The 20,475-nt window shown below is 43.6% G+C and overlaps 1 protein-coding gene across 2 annotated transcripts; it reads right to left on the reverse strand.

Annotated features, from left to right (window-relative positions):
- Positions 1-2,699: 2,699 nt before the first annotated feature.
- On the reverse strand, positions 2,700-17,998 carry PLD4 (phospholipase D family member 4). Of its 2 annotated transcripts, XM_048305544.1 has the most exons (12): positions 17,858-17,965; positions 17,178-17,361; positions 14,874-14,963; positions 12,501-12,739; positions 11,636-11,819; positions 10,116-10,236; positions 9,641-9,768; positions 9,272-9,472; positions 8,727-8,866; positions 5,566-5,731; positions 4,442-4,538; positions 2,700-3,197 (listed from the first exon to the last, which is right to left on the reverse strand). In XM_048305544.1, exons 3-12 carry the CDS (start codon positions 14,934-14,936, stop codon positions 2,989-2,991), a joined length of 1,548 nt encoding a protein of 515 aa, XP_048161501.1. In that variant the 5' UTR covers positions 14,937-14,963; positions 17,178-17,361; positions 17,858-17,965; the 3' UTR covers positions 2,700-2,988. The 2 variants fall into 2 exon arrangements, with proteins under 2 accessions (XP_048161501.1, XP_048161500.1); XM_048305543.1 differs by lacking the exon at positions 17,178-17,361 and having other exon boundaries at positions 17,858-17,998.
- Between the last annotated feature and the right edge of the window lie 2,477 nt (positions 17,999-20,475).

Raw genomic sequence — 20,475 nt, forward strand, 5'->3', positions numbered from 1 at the left:
TCCCTTTTCCTCCTGTCAAAAGAGATTTTAAACTCAATTTCTTCATGGTCACTGTGGCCAGGTCTGAACCTCCCCCAACACAGGTTTCAACTATTCCCACACACCCTATCACTGGATACCAGGAAGAAAGAATTGGCCCCTCCCTCTCCACTTCCCCTCCTCAGGAAGTTGCACCACCACAATCTACCTTGCAACTAAAGCCAATTTTCCTGGCCCTCTGCAGAGGTCTATGGGTCAGTGCCCATGACCCAACAGCTATCCTTTAGGGATTATGGGGATATTCATGACTGATATGGCAGAAATGGTGGATGAAATGTTTTCTCAGTACCTGGATGAAAGCAACAAAGGTATGTTTTCTCTGGAACAGCTGGGAAAGGAAAATCCTGGGCAATGGCAGGGAGAAATGAGAACAGATAGTACTAAAGCTTTTGGAACAAGCCGGTGTCCAATGTGTGAAGCCAGGTGACTTTGTGGCCCTGTCAGTAGTCATAACCCATGGAGCCAGCTAGGTTCTGTCTTGCTGTCGTCTGCATTGCTGTCAGCAGTGCTGTAGCCACAAGGCACTGCACCAAACCAAGAGCTTTCAGAGATGATCCTACTGGAAGAGCAGTGCAGCAGTCCCTCCTGAAAGCCACTCTGGTAAAGCAGGGCCAGTTCACTCACCTTGTAGTCCCTCACAACACAGGTACATGGGATGAGCTGATCAGAGGAGAGTATCCATGCTCAAGAGCCAAACTAGTGACTTTTTCTAGACAGGAATACACCAATACTGACAAAAATCTGAACAGTCTGCAATCAGACTGGAAAATCATAGAATATTCTGAGTCAGAAAGGACCCACAAAGTCCAATTCCTGGCTCTACACAGGAAAACCCCAAGAATCACACCACATGTCCACGAGTGTAGTTCAAATGCTTCTTAATGTGACAACTTCCCTGGGGAGTCATTTCCAGTGGCCAGCCACCCACTGGGTGAAGAACCTTTTCCTAATAACCAATCAGTCCAAGCATGATGCTAATGGATACCACTGGAGGCCCAGCTTAGGTTTGGTACAGTCCTTAGCTTGAAGAAATCACAATCTAAATGAAAGAGACAAGTAACAAATGAATGGATAAGGGCTGTTATTAACCCTGTTTCACAAATGGAAAAGAACTGAGACTCAAAGCCTGCTTATAATTTACATGATAGTCTACATTTCTAATAGAAAACAAGTAAATAAGAATCAAGGTATGAAGGGGCTTCAAAAGTCTCACAAGAAACCAGGGAAATAATCTCAAGTTCCTCTTAGATCCAGTTCATTGTCTTAATTGCAAACTCCCCACCCACCTCCCCCACACATAAAGGAAGCCAAAAGTGGTATCAGTAGAGAAAATAGAAGAGCACTCTCCTAAGCATCTATTTTTCTTTTATAAGCCAAACCTTAATCCACATGAGGCTTATATGGCCATAAGAAAATTCTGCCAGCTTGTCCAGAAGCTCTGTCCCACTGAACAACTAATCCAGCACTGTCAGATTTGAGCTCACAAGAAGAGAAAGAAGTTTTCTTCTTACTCCTGCAATATCTATCCCTGCCAAAACAGAAAAACACATCTTGGAGTGCCATCTAGAGGAAGGCACTCCTCTACAGAAAATGGTTTTGTTGGTTGAAGATGTAAATTCTCACAAAGATTTTCAAGCTAACTCTAGTAAGGAAATAGGGGGTGAGAGCACAAAAAGCACCTGCATGTTCCTCAATATTTTGGCATGTATATGAATACCCACAAAATTCCAGTGATATCTGTACATGTAACTACATGGCTTAAAAAATCTGCCACAGGGACGAGAAGCATTGATTTGTAATGATGGATAACATACTCCAAGGAATCTTGGAAGTGTCTGAAGAGATAGCTAAGGAGCAGCATGGAAACCAAAAAATGGAACATTGATGGGGGTCATCTCCAAAAGTCCTTATTAGTATGGGGATTTTTGTGTATTCACAGAGGTGTAAATCAATACCTAAGTCAATGACTCCACTCCCAGTGTCAGGCAGAGGTGCACAGCCCTGGCAAGGCTCATGGAGCTCCAGCCCAGTGTCACTCACACCACTCACAGCTGGTGCCCTGTTCTCCTTTCCTGTCACTTCAGAAAGTCACCCAGGGCAGAGCAGTGGTGGATACAGATATAAGGCACCAGATGGCTCAGGGTTGTGGTCCCTGAGTGACTGCAGAAGGAAAGGCAGCCCAGAAACACCACACTACTCAGAGCCAGCACCAGGGCAGCCCAGAAGGAGCAAGGAGGCTCTACAAGCACTGCACACAGTGCAGGAATGCCCTAGCCACAACAGCACCCATGTAGCAGCTTTGCTCTGCTCCCCCATCCTGTTTGCTGCACAAGACCGACATGCAGACACATCCAAACATCCCAGACTTTCAGGATTCCAGGGCAGCTGAGTTGGAAGCTGGCCCCAAGGTTTAAATCCCAGATATTTGTCTCTAGCAGCTAGCCTCAACACTTAGAAACAGGTATTTCCCTGTATCTATAATTCCTAAATGCTTTTAAAAATCTGCCCTTGCTATTGTAGGTGATCATATACATGGCTCAAATCTTAAGGTGTCCAGGAGCTCATTAAAAATGTGTAAACACATGTAAGCAAACACCATTAATGGAACATTTAGGTTGAAATATATAGTTTCCTAAGATAAAATAGCACAGCAATAATGATCTGTGTCTCTGATGTTTGCTTTAATATAAGACAGATTGCCATACAACACCGTATGCATTTCATTAACTCTGGGATGAGGTAATCACACAAAAAAATCAAACATCACACACTGACTAATGGTTTTGCAGGTAGAGTCAACTATCAGAAATTCTCATGTCATCAATATGGACACCACAAGAAAGTGATTTCTCTGACAAAGACAAAAAGAAGAGAGTTCCTTGATTTGCACGGAAACAAGATTCATATACATTTTTTTGTTTCTATTTTAAATGTATATCTCAATTCACTTCAGAGTCTGCCTCTCCAGTTACAGTCTTTCTGTCCCTGCACATCTTCCAGATTCACCGCATATTTGGAATTCCAGTCTCGCTCAAAAAGATCTTTCAACTGTTCCTGGACAGGCTGTTGCCTTCTTTGCGGGTTGGTTGAATTCTGTTTGATAATTAGTCCCACGCCAGCTGTATCAGTGAAGTAGTTTTCTGACCAATTGGAAGTCCCTATGCAATGGAAAAGTAGCTGATTAGAAAACATTCATTTCTCAGTGTTCTGTTTGATCTCTGTGCTTTGTTGATTTGCTCTATGACTGCATATCTCATTAGGACCAACAAGGCAGCAAAAATCAGGTCACCTCCTTCTTATACCAGACCTCAGGTTTCGGAAACCTGGTATTAACTGCAACCCTGAAGGCTCATAACCTTCTGATTCCTTACAGCCTGTGACAGAATGCACAAATCTACTCATAAACATGGTAATAAAGTGCAATATTTGAGGGGTAAAAGGTATAAAAGCTGGTGTTTAACATGGGTGTTTAAAAAGTCTTTAATGGACTTAATTCTCTTTACTTGTTAAAGGAAAACAAAAGGAGAAACTAGACTCTTAATCCGTAAACCTTCAGGAGCTGTTCTGAGCTTGACATGCTTCTAAAACAGGCAAAACTGGGAATCTAGCTGCAGACATTGTCTAGGGCTCCCTCCAAAGCTACCTCAATTCAGAAAATCAAGCACTGTGAAAAATACACATTTTATCACTTAGCATGTCTCCTCATGATCTCCTTAGCCAGAAAAATCTGTCAATTCCAGAAGGTGCTTAGGCATGAAAACAAATTACGTGCATATCTGCCTTCAAGTATGAAACAGGTTATTAAAGTATTGAAGGCAATTGTAGCTGTAAACCCTCAGCCAGTTGGAAGATCAGGTTATTTGCTGGTGTGCATTGCTGGGAGGATGAGCTGGCCGAAATGACAGAGCACTTTCACATTCCCTTTTTGAGGGTTCCTAATAAAAGAGTGAAATGTAAACATCGTCCCAGTTTTCAGAACAGTTGACATTACTGTTTTCTCATTTCCTTTCCTAGAGTTCTGTTCAACAAACAGTGCATAGAATTAATTCCTCCCAGCAGTTCCTTTTTTATTAAAGCACGATAATGTTATATACTGGAGCACCAGCTATCCCAGCATCGTTCTGAGCACACGGGCTGTGAAATTCCCACTGTGCTTGTCACAGGCTGTGCATTCAGCCTTGTCATGCTCTGTTCCTAATGGTTCACAATCATATGAAATAATCTCTTACTGAACTTGACCTACATTATTGTCTTCCCTTCACATCTGTACTTCTGTACCTACAACACACTTTGCTTTATATGGCAAAATGAGGTATTTTTTACTCTTGCAGCTGACCCTATCTCAGTCTCAGTCCAGTAGATCTGGAGATACTGTAAGTATTTGGAATAATGGAATACATACCGATGTAGGCTACTTTATCAGTGACCATGTATTTGTTGTGATTCACTCTCCCATGAGGAATGTTTGTGTGATTCAGAACAGGAACAATGAAGAGTTTCTGGAGGGAGAGAAATCAAAAATATAAACAGAAATACTAGAGTGAGGAACAGACTTCATGATTGGACAGTGCATGTTTTCTATAGTTTCAAAGAATATAGTATGGGAAGAACAGAAGAGAACATACTGCACTCTGTTATTAAATACACCATAAAAGAGATTTTACTCCTATCCAAGAAAACTAGCAAACAATACTTCCACTATACATAAAATTGGATAAGCAATTGAGATCAGATACAGATAATGTTTGCTTCACAATGTTCCATTAGTGGAACAGCTATTATCATTACAGGGCAGACAATTAGATGCAGTTTTAGGCAGCTGTTTAATAGATCTGCATTTACCACTGATTGCTGCTCTTATTTTGTGTGAGAATGGGCTGATCACAGACATGAGGGGTACTGCAGGCAACTATAATGCCTAACTTGTTGTGTTAACTCTTACCAAAAACTACATTTTTGTCCCTTTTTAGTTTTTTTTTCTGAAACCCACGCCTCCTTCTGTGGTGTCTCTCTGTTGTGGTTACTGCATCATGTTGGGAGCATTCACACCATCCCCACTCCACTTGATGCATTCCAGCCTAATGCCTATGGCCTGTATGCAATATTTAGTGTTCAAAAATAGGTCTATCTATATAGGCAGAGAGCAGATCTCTCAATTCAAAAAAACTGATAGCAATTAGACCCATTTAAAGTACTCCATGCAGGAAAAGGTCTCTGAGAGGACCACTAAGTTATCATATCAACTGTTACTGTCACAGTGCTCAGCAAAAGCAACTGCCAGGATAATGTCTCAAGTGCCACAGCCAGGCACATCCCTGATATCACTCATAGCTTGAAATAGCTGCTTCCTCAAAGATTATATATTGGGCCTCTTTTTCACAAGAATGTGAAGCAGTCACTGCAAAAACAGACAACCTGCTTCTCTAAAAGCTAATATTTGTACACACAAACTGCAGCTTAGTCTCAAAAACCAGTATGGGGCCATATCCTCAAGCTGTCTTTCCAAAATCAGGTTTGTTATCATACCACTTCGACACTGATGTGGGCATGTGGGTTGTTGAGAGCACGCAGGGACCTCAGATAGTGGAGCATGGCTGGGTCAGTGTATGCCCAGCAGCTGACCAGAAGCCGGACTTGCACTCTGTGGTTGAAAGCTGCACGTCTCAGGGCATTGTCAATGGCTGGCCAGTATCTGCAGAAAAGGAGGTGCAAAAAGGGATATTTTTTTAAACAGTTCAGTAGAAAGCTGTGACAATAAACTGAGACTACAAGTGATGATGCACAGATGGGATCTCTGATGTCTAGTAAGTAAAGCACTTGTGGCTTCCCTGGAGGTACAAACAAGATTTCTGCCTTCTACCAAGTCCGTTCTTTTCACAGAACGTGTTTTGAGACCTCCAGACTCTGCCAAATTGGGGTGAAATTCCTCAAAAATTTAAAGCTTAGTAGAGTGCACATACACAGATACAGCATGGTTTCACCATGCTCATTTCCTAGGAAACTAAAGATAACAATAGCAACTCCAGGGTAAAACCTGTTCGTACAGCCCAGAGTAAAAAGGGCAGTGCAGAGCCCGGAGGAAAGTCTAAGAACCATTTTGCAGAATATGGCCTTTCCAGGGCCCTGGAGACTGTTTCCAGTGTTTGCAGTGGTCCTGTGCCATCAGCCAGTGTGGGCAGGCTCTACCCCTCCCCACTCCTCCCTGCCCTTGTCATGTGTCCCCAAGGTAATGGACACGGCTGTGCTCTCCGTGTTCCCTGAACAGGGGAAAATCCATTTTCCTGACACTTGTGTTGTCAGGAGCTGTGGGGAACATTTTTAACATCCTTCACCCAGCTACACAACACTAAGAGCTGGACAATGTACATCCTAGGGCTAGTAAATCCAAACCCCCACATGGCATTTTCATTCCGTAGATCCTAAAAAATGCTGCACGGAGGGAGACGACCATGTTTAGTACAGATTGGAGGGCTGATACAGAGAGAGGTTTAGCATTTGCTCACAGTCCCATGAGCAATGATGAATTAATTTGCCTAACTTAATCCTTTTGGTCTTATATACAAAGGCCTGAATTATCTAATCCTCCCCTGTGCATCGTCCTATTGCGATCAATGGCCTGGCCACATGCTCTGAGGCTCAGGCTTGACTTATAGATCCTGAAAAACTTGGAAAATCATGCTATTTGAAATGCAATTTTTGAATGGTTTAAATTTTTCAAATGTATCAGTTTCCAGTTGATTAACACTCAGGCATTAGACAGCAGCTTTGTTTCCTCTGCCTCAGCTGCTGGAGGAACCTAACCTGAACTAATCAGCTTCAATTCATGGCACTACAGCTGGTTGCTGTGGAGATAGCCCGAGGCCCTGCACTGCTTTCCCTGGGCCTTTCAAACTCGTTTGCATCTGATCAGCCCTAGATGTCACAAACTGTGGATTAAGCCTTCAGATGAAGAATAAGGAGTATTAACTCACTCAATCCTAAGGGGGAAAAGAGACTTTTCTGGGCTTATTCTTGGCTAAAATCAGAAGATGAGAAACCCAGAGACTCAACCGTACAACACAGAAACTGAAAATCCTCTGAGCTGTTTGATTTATTAAATATATCCTCCAAGTAGAAGCTAGTCTTGAGATTTTGTTTCTTGGACAGTAGAATTATCTGTGTCTCTCTATTATTCTAAAATCTTCCCCAGAACAAGCTGTTGCCCCAGCTGAACAACAGAGGCTTTACACAGTTGTGACAGAGGACATAATGCATGGTATCATTCTGGCTAAGTGGCAGTCTAGAGCTTACCCTATTCAGCAAGTCATGTTGTACATAATTATTTCACTTGAACTTCTTTCTCAGATTATTTAGATGGTTGGTAAACTCAGAAATGTTATAAGCAGATAATTCAGAGCACTTGGTTGCATGTAAACACCCTAATTCAAGCATATCTAAGAGGATTTGGGAGTCTTAGTGATGCCCCATGACTGACTAACTTTCCATGTTGCTCAGGTTTGGGTTCATGTGCAGAGTCTGCATCGTTCTGCTGTGACCTTGGGCAGTCTCTGGGACCGTGGCAGTGGTTCACCACACGCAGGCTCAAGGCCAGGCTGGATGGGGCTTTGAGCAATCTGGTCTAATGAAAGGTGTCCCTGCCCATTGCACAGGAGGGGAGAAGCTGGATGGTCTGTAACCCAAACCATTCTATGATTCTGTGATTACTCCAGATCACCACTATCACCTTTTCTCTGAAGCTGCTGCTGGAACTTAGGTGGAATTATTAAAAACAAAACAAAACAAAACAGAAACCCCCAAACAACAACAACAACAAAAAACCCCAACAACAACAAAAAACCACCAAGCCCCAAACAAACAAAAAACCCCAGGAGTTTCTTTTAGAGGCTGTTTCAGCTCTCACTGCAAAGGTCAGGACAGTCAAGAACCACCCTCTAAAAAATGGGTCAAGTGCATCAAGCAGGAAATAGAGCAGGAAACCAAGACTCTTCAGAAGTAAAGGACATCAAGAAAGAAAAACAGGAGCAAGAAAGGAGAGCACAACAATGTTTTCTCTGAAAAATCTGATGTCAGATATATTTCTGGTGTTCCCTTTCCCCTCTCTATTCATAAAGCTGCTGTGTTGAATTTTGGAGGATGCTGTACCTGACTGTCCCTAGTCTGGCACTTCACAGCTTTCCTGCTGTGCGTAGAGCACAGGAGGCTGCTCTAAAACACCAGCAAAGCACACAGGTGTTGGATACTATCCTTCCTGCAGCATCAGGATTGGACTCACAGAATCCTAGGATTGTTAAGGCTGGAAAAGACCTTTAAGATCATCAAGTCCAACTCAGCCCAGCACCAGCACCATGTTCACCACTAAACCATGTACTCAAGTGCCAATCCACAGATTTTTTAAACACTTTCAGGGATGGTGACTCCCTGGATAGTCTGTTCCAATAGTTGACAACCCTTTCCATGAATTTCTTTTTCCTAATATCCAATCTAAACCTCCCCTGACACAACTTGAGGCCATTTCCTCTCATCCTGTACTTTGGTACCTGGGAGGCACAGTCCATGGGATAATTGTGAATGCAGAGCAAAGCCTCAGTTCTCTCCACTCTGAATATTTTAATTGCAGAAGGAAGGGAATCATATTTTTTTTCTTTATGTAGTGCAAGTAACTGATTTGCTCAGGATTCAAATTGTACCTTTTTGGATGAACGAAACGGCTGGTAGGGAAATATTCCATAACAGAAACATAGACAAACTTCTCTGCCTGACTGATAATACTGAGTATGGCATAGAGGTCATGGGTGCGACCTTCTGGACAAAATGCTGGAGGGGAAGCCTGTAAAAAAAAAGAAAACACATAGATCAGTGATTTAATTAATTTTTTTCTCTCAGGCTTCGACTCATTTATGTTTAGACTTGTCTAGTTTTCATTAAAATATCACAATACACTTGAGATGGACCACCATCTTTCCTCATGCCTTCCATGTCCTGCTGGGTCAGATACTTATTGATACATTGAGCCTACAGGTGACTAAAAGAGACCTGCACACTGTTCCTGCCATACAATTTGACAGCTAATGCTGGGGTTATCCTTATTCTTTGAAAAGTTCCAGAGAAACCTAAGGAACAAATTATTAACCACCTGGAACACAAGCAACTGAGGAGGATTGCTGAAGAACCTTTTCTGCTCAATCCTTAAACACAGCTTACAGTCTGTCATGTTATTTTCAAAGGTACTTACAGAAAAATAGGTTTCTGTCAAGATTCCATTAAATTCTACTTCCAGAGGCCGATGATTGTTAATGTGGGTAGAATAGTTAAGAGGCCAAGGGAATGGGATGGTTGCATTAGGATATCCAACATCCCAATAGGTACTAAACGTTTTCCAGAGGTCTTTGGCCAAGCAGCTGCAGTTATACATCACAGCACCAAACTCTTTCACCTGCAAAGAGAGCAAGCTGTGTCACAGCCCCAGAAGGAGCCACCTCCAGGGCTTTCTTTGCTGTTTCTTCCACACTGGCGATATTTTACATTATTACAATTTTTCTCTGTTATCTGCGAGGACATGAATTTTCCCCCAGATTTTTGAATATGCAGCAGCAGAGGTTACCTGAGATAAAGATCTCCAGTCCATGTTTGCACTACCAATATATACGTGTTTCATGTCTATTATCCAGAATTTGCTATGCAACACTCCTCCTGTCAAATGTCCAAAATCAATCTTTTTCACGTGAGCGCCTAAAGAAAGAGGGGGAGGGGAACAAGGAGTTTAGATATAGCATGGAGATGGTTCCTTGACAGCCAGAATATGTCTGCATGTCTGACTCTTGCAGGTAGTAATAACTACCAAAATTCACAAGCTCTCATTCCTGGAAACACAGTAACTTCTAAAAAATACACAAAATGTGAATTTTCAGGAAAATCCTAAAGAGACACAGACAAAAATCATGAATTAGTGAACAGATAGTGCTTATCCTGTGAACCCATGCAAGCACCACACCAGAAGAGGCCTTGGAGACCAGTTTACCTAGGTGCCCTTTTACAATATGGAAGCTCTGAGTGGATCACTGAAGGGAAATAATTACCTTTTTCCGCTAAAAGCTCGAGGTCCCTTGATTTTGTAGCCAGAGTTGGTGAACTTGCTGCAATATACAAAGAGACATTCTGTGCGAGTAACCTCTCAAACCTCTGCAGAATATCTTCACCCTGTGTGGTACATTGTTATTTTTTAAATTTTATTACAGAATGTTTAGTAAGATATATGCAAGTCCAGTGTTACTAATGGGTGCTTCCTTTGAAGAACCCCTGTGCAAAGCAGGTCAGAAACTTCACCTATTTCAGGAGTGTTTCAAGTAAAGAGGGAATAAAGATTTTGATCCAATGTATGAATCACAGTTTATTTTCTGTCATTTAATGCTATTAGATGTAAGGTTTAAAAGTATGACCATAAACATCCCAGAGTTCAAAGGTGAATGTCCCAGTGAAAATCAGCTGCTGGACCCTGATGCTCAACAGATGTGTGGGGTCATTTCTCCCTGAGGATAAAGGTGACAGAGACTGTCCAACACTGAGCTGTCCCTTAGCAGAGAGAGGGCTCAGCCTTACATCTGCCACTTTTACTTCTTGTGTGCAGTTAATGGCACCTTATACCACCAGAAACACCTAGGGAGGAAGATAAATGGAGCAGCCCCAGAGCCTGTGAGGACAGTGAGGAAGAGGTGCCAGGAAGGAGGCAGAGACTGGGCCCACAGTAATAACCAGGCCAGCATGTGGTACTTCAGCAAACAGCAGAATTCCCGACACAACTAAGCTCCATTCCTGCCTGAAACAGCGTGACCTTGTCCCATCTGTTTTTCAGAACAGTCCCCCAGACCCTGCTCAGGATTGTCTGGGAGTTTGCTAGCTGCCACAGGCTGAAGTGGAGCCAAGGGACAATTAAACATGATGGGTGGTTGCAAGGTGAGGCTGTGCCATGGCCTCTGTCATTTATTTTTGGTGGTAGAGCCAGAAAGGTCCCGCAGGAAGCCTGACCACTCAGGGTGCCCAGGAGGAGAACCCTGCAAAGGAGAGGGAGCCTCCTTAGCTACTGTCCAATGTCCTCCTTAGTTGTCCAGTGTCATGGCTCCAGGACAGCTGCCCAGTGGGTGGATGCAGGTCCTGTGTCTGCACACAGGGGAGAAGAAGCCTCTGCAGCTGTCAGAAGTCCCTGAGCAGACTTTGCTTCCTGACCCTTCCCACTAACCAGTGGGAATTGGCACCATCACTCATGTACACGGAATCCTGTAGGCTCCTCAGCTCTGCCACTGCCTGCCCCTTTCACAGGTCAGCCATCCACAGGGTGAATGTGGGTTTGAGGCTGACAGCTGCTCGCTCTTAAAACAGCATAAAAATACTTAGAGACATGGGCAGAGCCCAGATGGAGTCTAACTTGACTGGAGGAGGAAGGTTGGAGTGTTGCTTCAGAACAGCATGGAAAACCTTCCTGGGTTTGCAGGAGGAGTCAAGCAATGTCTCTGGGAGACAGACCACACAGCCAACCTGCCCTTTGCCACATGTACATGAGGAAAAACAACCACAGACATGCTTGTTGTTGATTTTACCTTACCTGCTTGGAAGAGGAGTCATTGACACTGATATCCTTCCCAGTAAGAGACCAATAGTAAGAAGCTACATGAACTTTTTCCTGGGCTAGATCAAGCAGTCTCTTCCAGGCTTGGTACAAGGGTTTGGCTGCGGTGCTGTTTATCTCAAAGGGTAAGTCATAAGGAACATTTTCCACAAGTTCAAAGCTGCAATGGCAATTGCATTTTGTGAAACAAGTGACTGTGACCCTAACAGGACACCAAGCACCTGTCAGGCCATACAGTTGGCCATGCTGCATGTCAACCTCCACAGCAAACAAACTGAGCTGGACAAACAGGCTGGGAGTGCTTTCTACCCCTAGTTTTTATAGCCAAGCTTATATTGTACAGTGTCCTCCCTAATTCAGCAAAACAGCTTCTCAGTACCCACTCTGAAATCTGTTTATTTTACCATGCCTAAGATATAGAGAAAAGCAAACCCCCTTAGCTGGATGTCACTTAGGTAACTCTTCACCCTCTCCCAGCACAGATATTCCCTGCCCCTCCAGCCTCTGAGAAAGGCTGCTTTGCCAGCTGGTCACTCTGCTGCCTCCCACTGCTGCCACAAAAGGAGGATGGCCTGGAGGTGGCAGAGGAGCAACCGAGCTGAGCTAAACATACAAGCACAGGACTGGGAGAGGAGCTGTGACACTGCCCCTACTGCCCCTCACAGCAGGCAACTACCAATTACCCAGTGCCTAAACAACACCCCCACTCTTCCCAAATTAGTGGTGCTTCATCACTTATGATACAACAGGAAGAGAATAAAACCCTTGCTGATATTATCAGCACTGTAACTATTTCTCCATCTGGTGATGACTTCTCCAAGTGCCATCTAACCTGACTCACCTGCAGGAGTCATTGGATCTCTTGGTGTCCTCCTCAGTTATTGTGGGTCTTGGGAGATCTCTGTAGAGTCCTTCTTCCTCTGGGAGATCTCCGTAGAGTCCTTCTTCCTCCTCCACCTTTCTGTAAATGCTGACAACTGCTGCTTCTTCTCTGTTAGGATCAACTGTGCTGTCCATACTCATGAAGTAAAGAGCCATCAGGACAAGACTAAGCATCAAAATTGCCCCTAAGATTTGAAACTGGAACAGGACCCACAGAAAAGAGAAGATTTAAGTGATCACCAAGACACTGAAGCACCACCTAATGGATGACTACCTGTGCAGGTGAATAAATCACAGTCTTTGAAGAGGAGATCTGCTTGCAGCTACTAGCAGATGGTGTTCTTAGATGCAGCACTGAAAGTGAGGAACACCTGTTCAAGGTCTGCTTGGATGGGGCCCTGAGCAACCTGATCTAGTTGAAGATGTCCCTTCTTTCTGTGGGTGGTTGGACTAGATGACCTTTAAAAGGTCCCTTTAAACTCAAATGAGGTGCAGTGAAAAGGACCAAAACGTGCCAAAATTATTCACATTGAAATCCCAAACTCAGGGAAGAAAGGTAAACAAAGAGACAGGAGAAGATATTGAAGAAATGAAATGCTAAAAGAAAGAAGAGAAAATTCTGAAACGAAGTGAAAACAATAAAAGCGAATGGGATGAAGTGCAGTGAAATGGACCGAAGCTTGCCCAATTGATCCTCCTTGAAATCACAAGGTTTCATTTCAGGAAAGGAAATGAAACCTTGAAATCAGAGAACCAAGTGGAACAAACACTCTGGAAAGGAGATATGATAAAATAAAATGCACTTGGGGAAAAAAAAAAAGAAAATTTGGAAATGGATTTGGGTTGGTTTTTGTGAAGACTGTGATTTTAGTTCAGTTTTTTGGTTTAATTTTTTTGTGCCAACATATCTATCCCTTGTTTTTTCCCAAGCCTTATGATTAATTTGACATTGATTAACTTTATTTTTGCACAAGACCAATGGATGTTCAACAAAATTTCTACCAAAATCAAAATAAGGACATTTCTAACACAAGATTAGCTGTGGGATCAAGCCAAGCATTACCATAAAAAGGAAATTTATGAAGTCAGGGGAGAAAAAACAGTTCAGAAATTGTCAGAGGCAGAAACACATTTTGTGGTTTCTGAACATGTTCTGGTTTTGTCTTAAACCTCCCTTAAGTGAAACTACACAAATCTTAATTATCTGTGTGAACAGTATTCCCATGTCATTCTAGTGTGGTGAGTTAGTTTCGTTTCCCTTTTGCTGCACTTTTATTTTTTTTCCTGAATGTAGATGGAAAAAAATAAAAATAGCCTGGCTACCTGGTAGATTCAGATCTGCAGTCCAGCCACTCACATGCAGAAAAGCATAGCACCAGTCTCTAAATGCTGCCCTGTACTGAGCAGGAAAAACAACCAACCACGCATGCAGATCTATTTCCCTCAAATAATTATCATGTCTGGCTCCCCATGGCAATTCTTGGGAGCTGGGACCATCCACCACCAGTGACAGGCAACATGCACTTCAGAGCTGAGCTTCTGAACTTCCAGGCAGGAAAATCGAGTCTGGGGTGGTCGTGAGGCACCCACCATAGCCATAAATCTGAGCTCCCAAAAAGGCACATGGGAAAACTCCACAGAAATCACTTGCCTCTGGAAGTTTCTGTTTCAGATTCTATGTGGATAACACTTCTTGTTTTTAATTTTGCTCTGCTTTTCTCAAAATCTACAGTCCTGACATCGATTTCAGGCAGTGATTTTAATTAAATAATCATTTTTAAACTATCTACTTAAATTTTGACCCTCTGGCTTGTTCTCTGCCTCATCAAGGGCAAAAAAAACCCTCACTCATTTTTAACAGCTCTGCATTTCATCACATGAACACATGAGCAAGACTTAAACATTGCCCAGGTTTTAGAAGACATTTCGAGGTAAGAAATCTATTTTGAAGTCACATCGTAGCTGTCACCATGCTACACACTGTGATGTCCAGGTACTCTGGGCATGTTGAATAAGTGAATAAATGAATACATGAATAAATGCTGTGCCAATGGTGGAAGTGAGGCTGTTTGTACGAGCATGATTTCCTTGTCCTGAGCCAGACAGAGCTGCAGGATTTAGCTCCACATTACTCCCTCTGGGCAAGGTTTGATCAGTCTACTGGATAAATCAATGAGAGTTTTGTCACTCACTTGTTTACAAATAGGATTGAAACCTAGACAGATTTCTGAAATGGGCAGTAAGATCATTCTTCTTAACCTGTTATTTCTTTTCAGAAATGTCAGCGCAATCTCAGTTCTTGTAAGCAAATGTGGTGTATCCCAGTAATTACCGTTTTGACGTCTTTTTGATTGTTCACGCCTAATTTCATGTTGGAGGACTCATTAAACATCATGGATGTTTTTAATGCTTTTTTCACAACCTGAAAAATAGAAATGTATGCAAAGGGAAAAATAAAGCTTTATGACAACATTTGTGTATAGCCAATTACAGACAAAAAGTGCAGGTTACTGCCACTGCTTTACGCAGTGCTCTGAGATTTAAGTATGGATCTGTGCAACATCCTCCCTGTATTATGGGTCTTGAGTGACATTAACAGATTCCAAAGTGACAGAGATACAGGTCCCTGCAGTTTTTCCCCGTTGCTGTCTACACACAAAAATCCCTGCAGTAATTAATGTGTAAACAACTGCATGGCTGCCTCTTCCAGCCATCCTTCAACACCCACCCAAACATATTTGCCAACAAGCAGTAATTAAATGCAGAAGCTGTGGGTGATAGTGTGCAGCATCAGTCTCATCTTGCATGTGACTCTGTCAGGCTCCTGCTCTCTTCCCGTGCCTGTGAGTTGTCTTCAATGCCAGCGTGTCTTCCAGAAGTGACTCTGTTAAGGGGACAGGGACCAGGCTGAAATACAAACTCCCCTGTTGCGGCCATGACTCTAGAAAATCAGTTGTCTTCTTCTCCTCCTCAGACAGTATTTCTCCAATCTTGTGTTACCACCAGCAGAGGCAACCGTAAGAGCAAATACCAAAATATGCCAAAACTCACAGCAGATGGTCAGGCAAGGGGAGTTGGCACTTGCCTCTTTTACCTTCTCAAAAACTTGACACATGCCCAGCAGGTCATGAATCATCCCTGCATTGGCAGAGGTGAATTTACCCCACAGGAGCCAGCTGACATTTTTCATTCTCAGAAGCAAGAAGCAGATCCTGGGGTACAGCAGATCTCAGAAGGTGCTACCAGATGATACCACCACCTGCCCAGTCCCTGAACAACTGCTTCAGACCTGTGAGCTGCTGGGCATTTGCAGCCTGGAGGATGAACCTGCTGCAGTGCTATTGGATATGCAGTCGCTCCAGGGGTGGCCACACTCAACTTTTAGGTAGGAAGGATCCTGCCAGACGTGTCCCATCCATCTTCCCATGTGTTCACAGCTGTTGTCACCTGAACTGGGTGGGTTTATGGTGTCTGCCTTCCCCCAGCAGTAAAGCAGCATGGCTGTACACGTTCCATGCTGCATCCAACTCCTGCCCACTCCACCTTTCAGTATGGATGCTGTGACTGTGTGGAACAAGCAGGGGTTGGACACTGCCCAGACACAGCCCCAAAGGCTTCTGTGGGACCCAACTCACAGGTACTGGTGGAGCTGAACCACAAAGGTGGAGGATGTCTTGGAAGACAGGGGAGGTGGGTCTGAAACAGTGACTTGGGGAACACAGGGGTGTGAAAAGGGAGGGCCTGTGGTAAAAGACCAGACGAGAGAGAATGACAAAGATGGAAAAGGTGGACAGGTAAGAAAAGGTATAAACACTCCTGCTTAAAAGCATACTAGAGCTGCAGAGCAGAAAGCCATGTTTCCATTTCAAGACCTGCTTGTTGTTATCAGCTGTAATCACTGTAGCAGGGCCCACTTCCCAAAGCAGTTTTACTTACACTTTTCACTGTCACTTCCTTTTGCTGCCCCAGGCTCAGCTGCAAGCTTTTACACTAGACATAGTTACAAGTGCATGCAGATAAACATCCCTTCTCCCAGACCCGGAGAAATGGAGTGGCTGCCAGCAGTGAAGGACAGTTGGCCATTTCCATACCTCTGAAGTCCCAGTTCATGTTTTAAGCACAATATAAAGACCCACTGTCTTACCTCAAAGAGCTGACAGTCCAAGCAGGTGGGGGATATAACCTACCACACAGTGAAAGTGTGTGACAGCAACACACATGAGAGGAAGTGGTCACATACCCACCCAGAAAACTTAGTGGGAAGAAAGGCAAGAAAGAGCAAGAGAGAAGATGTGAGAGTTGGGTGGGAAACTGAGGCAAAGGAATTTTAAAGGAGGAGGAGAAAGGCAGCTGACAAACAGCAGCAGCCCTTCAGGCTGGGCCAGGAGAGCCTACTGAGGCTGCAGGTCACACTCCACAGCCCGTGGCTTTGGCACAGATAACCCAATCAGCTGGGCTGGCCAGGAACAAACAGCCACCATGGATACTTCTCATCACAGAACTGGAGCTGAGAGGTGTTGCCTTGTCCCTCTGGCTCCTGAAGTCACATTTGGTAACCCAGGCAGTGTCTTGTTAAGAAACTGCAGGTGTCAGTGCTCTTAGAGCCACGTGATGGCCTCAGACAGATGGAGCTTACCAGAAACAACTTGTTTCGCTTCTCTTTTTCAGCAACAGTTACAAAATGTCTTCAAAAAGCAGCATTTTTCTTAAAATATGAAGGTGAACAGATCTCGTATGTGCTGTGGTAGAACCATCTACATTCTGTTCAAACAAAGCCCTTCTTGATGTCTTTGACTGGTGATGGGTTGGAGTCCCACCTGCTGTACAGAAGCCATGAGAACTGCTCTGAAACAGGCAGTTTAATTTTCAAGACGGAAAACATCACAGACTCAACCAGAAATCCTAAGAATAATATTGTAGCTAGTCAGCAATTAACTCTGGCTCCCTCGAAGCTTTCAGGGATCTGCCAGCTGCCAATTTCAATGACTGAAGTTCAGCCAAGAGCAATAAATACAAGCACTACTTAGCATTGCTTCACAGGCTGGGACACCAGCTAATGCCAGTCTGCTGAGTACCCACAGGACACTGCTGTTTATAACATTAAGGTTGCTTTCTCCTTGCCTGCACAATACCTCTTGGTACTTCTTCACCAGAAACAAACTGTGTCAGACTTGGAATTCCAAACACAAGAATGTGATTTTTCACTATACAAAATCCTCCCCAGGAGCTGTTTGAAGTTCCTCAGACAAACAAGGTGCGTTCATCTCTCCATGGCCACCCCCCTGCTCTCTCAAGATGATGACAAAATGTACTTACCATGCTGGAAGGTCTCCTCCTGTGCGGATGTCCCACTGCACTCGGATGTTACTCCCAGCCTTGTGTACAAGAGGCAGTGCTCAATGCCCTTCATCAGCACATTTGTTCAGGGTTCTTCTTGGTTTTTTCCCCTCCTGCTGTAAATCACTTCCTCTTAGACACTGAGTTTCACAACATGCACTGACAGGGTGCTAAGTTACCATCCAGTTGTTGTGACCCAGTTCTTAGACTCCAGGTCCTGATCTTCACCTGTTTGCCATAACTTGCTATGTTGGATGGCAAAGCTCCCACTCAGTGGTGTAAAGTCAGAGTCCAGATCAGCATGAGAAGATACTGTTTGAAAGGACTGCTCAGCTTTGGTGCTGTTAGCAACCCAAACATGGAACTATTCTTAACTGCATTATTCTTAACCCACCAGAAGCTTCATTTTAAGCAGACAAACCCTCCAAAACAACCTCTCTGCAAAGGTTTTCTTGAAAGCACTTTCCTGCTCAGTCATGCTTGGACAAATATAAGGGAGCAAACCAGCTCCTTTGAAACAATGCAGCCCTCACCTTCAACACATGGCATTTGGAATTTGCAGTGACAATGTTGAGGGGTTACATCTGACATTGAGTTTGGGGAAGCTCCTAAGAAATTATGCCTTCTTTAAAAATACAAAGACTGCACCTCAGCCAACACAAATCACTCTGGGGACACTGCTGTTGTTCTCCAGGCAGCCCCTCGTTCCTACTGAACCCAAGGATGCAGTTCCCTGGTGCAGTACCAGGGGAAGGATGCTGTAAGGAGTCAATGGAGAGACAGCTTGGAACATGAGACTTTAGCATACCTTGTATTAAGCTGCTGAAGATGGAAAAAATAAGGAGCCAGAGGACAGGTCTGGAACAGCAGAAAGAGGATTTTCCCTGGGAAGCTGAAAGTGCCATGAGTCCTCTGCTTCCCTTAAGACCAAAACACAAGCACGAACTCAAAGAAGCCCAGAAGGTAGTTGGTGGAGCAGATAGGACACCTGTCTGTCCAGCCAGCTTGCCCCTGAATTTACTGCTGTGCACAGATCACTTATCATGGCAGCCATCCCAAATCTCTGTTACAACAGGACTTAAAAACGAAGCAAACGCCGCTGATGTTCCTGTAGATTTGGGTTACCAGAAAACTGAAGGCAGGATCTGCAGCCAAAGAAAACACAGCTCCAGAAAGCCACCCTGCTAAAGGTCCCCATTGTCCCCAGGAAGTGTCCCTGGCCCTCAGATGACTTCAGAGGCTGAGCATCCCAACTAAATATTTCAGCTAAGCTCCTGCTTGTGTGGAGGACAGAAATCCTGGCATGAACTATGTCAACACAAGTCACAAAAGCTCCCACTGACTTCGGAATTGAACCACACAGGCAGTAGCACCTTTGTACAAATTTCAGGATTTATCATTTATTTCTCCAATATCACCAGTTTAGTTCAAGCTGGTTGTACCAGAGGAAGGGCAGCTTCCAGGAAAAGGACCTGTATTTCTCCTCCTCTTTGTCAGCTCTCTCACCACTTGCAGCACTGATGAATTCCACTGTCCTCCTCCTCTCCAGCTTGCAAACCCCTGGTTTCCTTCTGCTCATCTGATCTCACATACCAGCCCAACAATTCTGCATTTCTGATCTTACTAGCGGTGTCATAGCTATGAGAATTTCAGGATGGAAGTGGGTTTATGGGTAGAATATGATTCTCTTTGACCAATTCATGCAGCTGGGGGAAGGAAAGAAAAAAAGAGTGGCAAGTTTTAGAGCAAACAGGAAATTTTCTTTATTTTTCCTCTTCCCCATCTCTCAGACAAGGCTCCTTCTACCAGTTACTCTGGCTGACTTGCCACCATCCCACACACAGAGTAAACGCTTCTCTCGCTGTACGGTTGGGTGGCACTCTGTGGTTAACATATTCCCTCTAAAAATCATGCCTGGACTCCAGTTTGTTATAGGGTGCATTAAAAGATACAGGGAAAGAGCTTTTTCTGCCTGTGTGGGAGGCTTGCTAAGAAGAAACTGCCAGTTTAACACATTCTCATCTCTGAGAGCTAATTATAGACAAAAACATCAGTACCACTGTAGAGATTACTACAAAACTACACTTTCTGTTTCATGAGAACAAGGCTGGGCTCCAAATACCAACAGTCGACAGAAGGATGGGAGGCAGGAACAGCCAAGGTCCATACACTTGAAAAGAAAAATGCTCTATTTATACTTTGTGCCAAAAGATTGTATACTCAAATTAGCTGGGGAGGGGGGACCCAAAAGAAGTTATTTCAGGTCTAGAACTGGGAAGTGATTCAGCTGACAAGCCTAGGGAAAATTTCAAAGTCTACATAAAATTGTGATTTCTTTGGAAGTATTTTTAAAGATTTACTCAGTTTCCACTTTTTAAAATATTCAGTAAATTCAGTAAAATATCTGACCGTGGACTTGAAACATTTAACTTAAAATATTTTAACTTATTTGGAATAATTTTAATCAGCCTAAAATGATATACTAAATGCCTGTCAGTCATGTTTTGTTCAGAAAAATATTTCAGTTGAAAACAAATAAATAAATCAGTGATTCATATAGCGCAAGGGGTTGCAGAGAGTTCTTTGCTGTCTCACTC

This window comes from Corvus hawaiiensis, chromosome 6 (assembly GCF_020740725.1).
Source record: "Corvus hawaiiensis isolate bCorHaw1 chromosome 6, bCorHaw1.pri.cur, whole genome shotgun sequence".
Classification (NCBI taxonomy): domain Eukaryota; kingdom Metazoa; phylum Chordata; class Aves; order Passeriformes; family Corvidae; genus Corvus; species Corvus hawaiiensis.

Coding starts and splice junctions, on each gene's coding strand:
- PLD4 (XM_048305543.1), bottom strand. Junction 10,237..11,635: donor ATGACTCCTCTTCCAAGCAG/GTAAGGTAAAAT, acceptor TGTACCACACAG/GGTGAAGATATTCTGCAGAG. Junction 3,198..4,441: donor TGATAAAGTAGCCTACATCG/GTATGTATTCCA, acceptor TCCATTGCATAG/GGACTTCCAATTGGTCAGAA.